Source organism: Cariama cristata, unplaced genomic scaffold (assembly GCF_000690535.1).
Source record: "Cariama cristata isolate BGI_N322 unplaced genomic scaffold, ASM69053v1 scaffold14804, whole genome shotgun sequence".
Taxonomy (NCBI): domain Eukaryota; kingdom Metazoa; phylum Chordata; class Aves; order Cariamiformes; family Cariamidae; genus Cariama; species Cariama cristata.
In genome coordinates this window covers 14,392-19,135 of record NW_009614840.1, presented here as the reverse complement: position 1 = coordinate 19,135, position 4,744 = coordinate 14,392, and the positions used below count along the sequence as shown (strand labels likewise).

At 54.7% G+C, this 4,744-nt stretch overlaps 1 protein-coding gene across 1 annotated transcript in view; it reads left to right on the top strand.

Moving 5' to 3' along the window:
* LOC104161228 (sodium/calcium exchanger 1-like) overlaps window positions 1–4,627 on the top strand; it is a gene marked incomplete at its 5' end in the record, with an annotated part of 16,426 nt that extends 11,799 nt beyond the window's left edge. Inside the window, 2 exons of the mRNA XM_009699581.1 lie at window positions 1,227–1,502; window positions 4,117–4,627. Of these exons, the coding sequence (XP_009697883.1) occupies window positions 1,227–1,502; window positions 4,117–4,493 (653 nt within the window). The remainder of the gene's footprint in view (window positions 1–1,226; window positions 1,503–4,116) is intronic.
* Window positions 4,628–4,744: the final 117 nt, after the last annotated feature.

The window sequence follows — 4,744 nt, the reverse complement described above, 5'->3', positions numbered from 1 at the left end:
AGCTTCTGGGCACAAGCCCGCCTGCATGTCCGGGGGCACAGCTGTGGGTGCGTAACTCCCCGAGAGCATTTGGGGGCACGCAGCAGCTGGCGCTCAGGGTCTGAGAGCCCCCAAGACATTGGGCAGGATGGGTACGAGGACTCACATCCCCAACTTATCGTCTGTGCCCGAGACCCAGGTCTTGCAGGTGCTGCAGGGGCCGCAGCCGTGAGCAGCAGCGCACGATGCGGGGCTGAGCGCTCAGCACAGCACCAGGAGAGCCCGGGTCCAACCCACACAGTGTGCCTGGTGAGCAGAGATGGGGCCAGGACTGCTGGCAGGCTTACGCTGGGAAAATGGCCCCTGCAAGGCATTAACAGCAGACTGGTGAGAAGTGAAGCACTGACCTGGCTCAAGGACAGCAAATAAAGAGAAGAAGGAAAGTGCATTTTTGCTGTGACAAATGATGCCCCATAGCTGGCTCGTGACCTTGGGTACTTGACAGCTACCTGAAAGGGGTGCAAATGGGAAAGTGTTTTCTTGTGCAGGGGTGCCCGCGGACCTGGGTCAGACCAGACTGAAAGGAATGGGCCGCCCGAGCTCGTAGGGAGGCACGTGGAGGGGCAAGGAAATGCAACAGGGAAGGACAGTCAGCAGTGATGGACCAGGGAGGTTTTAGGGCAGGTATGCCTCATGACTGGATCCCAGTTTGCAGAAAAAGCAAAGCACCAGAGCTCGCAGCTCAGCAGCCACCAAAACCAGCTGTCTTTCCAGAGAGCTGGAAGCAATCGCAGGCGCTTGTGAAAAGCATCTCTAAAAAGACTTCCTTGGGGGAAGTCTCCATGAGCCACATCTTGCTCTTGGTGGGTTCGCCCGCCCCGATCCGCTCCAGCCAGCATGAGGCCAGTCGTTTCCCACGTCTCCTGGGGAAAGGGCTGCTGAGCAGGGACTGAGTCCCAGAAAGCATCTGGTGGTTAAGCTCAGGCAGAGGTGATGGCTTGAGGCTCTGCATTTTCTGAAGTGCAGGTTGGTTTTTGAAACCAACGCCTTTGGAGGGTCTCTCTGGGCCGTGGGAAGGGGCCGGGAAAGGCTGATGATTGCCCAGAAAATAAGATACTTGGAAGTCAAGGCCTTCCAGGGCCCAAATCATGAGAGATGGCATTTGGGGGGCTGTAGTATGCACAGGAGATTTGCCCAACTTCCCCCAGGATGGGCCAGTCTAATCAGGCACTGGTGGTTTTCTCCAGGAGAAGATGACGATGACGATGAATGTGGGGAGGAGAAGCTGCCCTCCTGCTTCGACTACGTGATGCACTTTCTGACCGTCTTCTGGAAGGTCCTTTTTGCCTTCGTACCCCCGACAGACTACTGGAATGGCTGGGCTTGCTTCGTCGTCTCCATCCTCATGATTGGCCTCCTGACAGCTTTCATCGGTGACCTGGCATCCCACTTCGGCTGCACCATTGGCTTGAAGGACTCCGTCACCGCGGTCGTGTTTGTCGCACTGGGGACATCGGTGCCAGGTAAGGACAACAGCAGGGTTGTTGTAAAGGTCCATCTCTGCCCAGTCTGGGTTTGGGTTTGGGCTGGGAAAACTGGGCACAGCGAGGTCCTCAGCTGTGCTCTGCAGGACCCCCAAGGATAGATCTGAGGTGTACGTGGAAGTTGTTTTTCAGTCTCAGATGGGCGGGGAGGGTCGAACCAGGGTGTAGATTCAGTCCTCTGGAAATTATTTCAAGGGCCTTCTGCTTGCAAAGACTGTGAAGTATCTATTTCTGTGGACATCCTCCACGGCATCCACTCTGAGAGCAGAAAATTGGTCTTTGATTAAAACACTGCCTGTGTTGGCAGTCCTGCACTGACTTTCTGAGCATCTGCTCCTTTCGCCTTGCCTCCCAGGTGAGTTAGGTGCTAGTCCATGCTGAGGGCACACCGCCCAGCACAGACACCTTTGTGTGAGACCAGCTTCAGCTTTGGTTGAGATGGATCAAGGTGACGTTGGGAGAGCTGCTCAAAATGGGACTTATGAAGTCCCCGGCCCCACAAATGTTTGGAGACATGTCTCTGGTTGAGTGGTCACCCGGTCTCAGAAGACAGCAGAGACTGAGGACTGACCAGGGAGAGAAAAAACCCCACGTGTTTCCTTGCCTACACGCCACTTTGTCCTCTCAACGCACATCGACTTGCTGCTGCCCAGCCTGCCTTTCTGCTGGTTCAGCAAAGGGCTCCGCTTAGGGATGAACCGGTGCACTGGAGAGGATGGTCCCAGTGACACGGTTGCTCTGGGAAGACCCCTGTCAGCTCGTGTGAGAGGGCCTGTGCCTTTCTCTCACCTTCTTCCATGGGCTGTGCTGGCCAGGCAGAGCCTGGTTCCCGGTCAGGGGCTCTGACCCACCCGACCACCCCTCGCGTTGGTCTCACACCTGCCCTTGCCACCCCCAGGCTTCCAGTGATCAGCACCCCACACACTTGAAATTAGCCTAATGCTATCAGAGCCCCAAAAAAGAAGCAGCAGAACCAAAAGGAAGAACAGATTTGGGCAAGGAACAGAAGGAGGAGGATTTTAGACCTGTGGCACTGGAGCTTTTGGGCGTGAGGGTTGCAGGGCTGCCTCGCATCCTTGACAGCAAAAATCTTCCCTCCTGCTTTTGTTGAGAAAAGGTGGCATTTAAGAAGTTCTCTTTAGGACACATTCGGCTACTCTTGTTTGAACTAGCAGATGCTCCCAGACCATGTTGTGTTAGCTGGGTGCTAGTTGGGCTCTCCACACCTGTTTTTCCGGGAGGCTGGCAGGCATCAGACGAACGTGCAGTGAAATCAGGACTGACAGGGACCTTCCCTGCATTAAAAGCATCGCTCGAGCTTGCAGAACCATGCGCGGTTGTTTCCACGCTCTGGCTGGCACCGGCAGCGTGCCCCAGATGTGCCCCATCCCTCCTCCCATGGTGGCAGCTGGAGAGCCGCAGAGGCATCCGCACTGTCCCACAACTGCATTACTGCACCGTGACCCCGGCTGAGAACAAGGAGAAATGCCTTTTCCTTCCCTCAGCAGTCAGAGGCATTTCAATGGGAGCTTTTTTTGAAAAATAAAGCAGACTTCTGATATCCTTCCTGCAAATGGCCCCTCTCGCTGTGCTTAGAGGTGCCAGCCCCTCCTGCTACGTGAAACTGGGTCTTTGCGCCAGGCTGAGCTTCACCATCTCACCTTGGAGCCCTGCTGGGAAGGAGCGTAAAGGAAACGCTGTAGAATTAAAAAACATGAAATCTGACCTCACCATTTTCTTTTTTCTGAGCCACACTCTGCTGCCTGTACCCCCGGTGATCGGGGAGTGCAGATGTGTTAAGGATTCATCTTCTCATCGTTAGCTGAGAGTGCTCACCTGGACAAAACCCAGATGCTGATCCCCGCTCCTGCTCACCCCCCTGCAGAGCCAGAGGGGGTTTGGATGTACAGTCAGCACTTCCCTGTGGTGCAGAGATCTGCCAGGTGAAAGGCCAGCTGAGTTTTATCACAGCTCTTTTGCCACCAGTATTAAAGCTGGCGGAGGGCTTGGGCAAGCATACACGCACCTGCATGGTTTTTCTCCCTAAGGGGTGAAAGCTGATCACTTGTACCAAAGTGTCAGGGTCTGCACAAGGCACTGGACTTTAGCGGGGCAAAAGGTTCTGGAGAGACATCATTAAAGCAAACACACAAGCACCAATACAAAACTTCAGGGGACCTGAAGGATAGATACAAACCCTTGTGGCTCCCACCAAGCTGTTCCAGCCTTTTCGGTTCTTTTGCAAGTTAACAAATTAGTGGATGCAGGAGAAGGGGCCAAAGCACTGTGGTCCTGGGAAGCGTTGTCTCTTGCTTGAAGCACTGTGGGGCAGCTTGGGCCGTACTGGGGGAAGCCTCCTATTTCTGGGAATGGAGATTTCCCTCCTGGGCATTTCTGGACCCTGGTTGTCACTCTGGCTCTGGCCAGATGTGCCCTTCTTTGGAAGTGCCCACAGACGGAGCTGTACTCTGTCCCCCTACCCACTGCCTTCGTTCCCCAAGCGATGCCGTTGACACTTGTCCCCAAGCTGCCTGCTGCTGTCCCTCCTTACCTGGCCGTTTCCTGAGGGTTTCTCTCCTCCTTCCCTTTGCAGACACGTTTGCCAGCAAAGTAGCAGCGACGCAGGACCAGTATGCAGATGCCTCCATCGGGAACGTCACCGGGAGCAATGCTGTGAACGTTTTCCTGGGCATCGGGGTGGCCTGGTCAATCGCAGCCATCTACCACGCGGCGCACGGACAAGCCTTCCAAGTCTCGCCCGGCACCCTGGCCTTCTCCGTCACCCTCTTCACCATTTTTGCTTTTATCAGTGTGGGCGTGCTGCTCTACCGGCGGAGACCCGAGATTGGAGGTGAGCTGGGCGGGCCGCGGACTTCCAAGCTGCTCACATCCTCACTCTTTATCCTCCTCTGGCTCTTGTACATATTCTTCTCATCTCTGGAAGCCTACTGCCACATAAAGGGCTTCTAAAGGGACAATCAGAGATAGTAAATACATATATATCTATATGTATCTATATAGAGTGATATATAGGTATAGATATAGATATAACGCTGTGTATAATGAACAGAGAAAGAATAAAAGAGATTTGCCATGTTCACACACCTGCTGACGGAAAGCGGCTTTGGAGCATCCTTTGAACTAGGCAGGACCCCAAAGCCAGCAGGACCCCTCCCCGGGCAGCGTCCCTGGCCAGGAGCGCGGCGGCAAGGCCCTCTCTC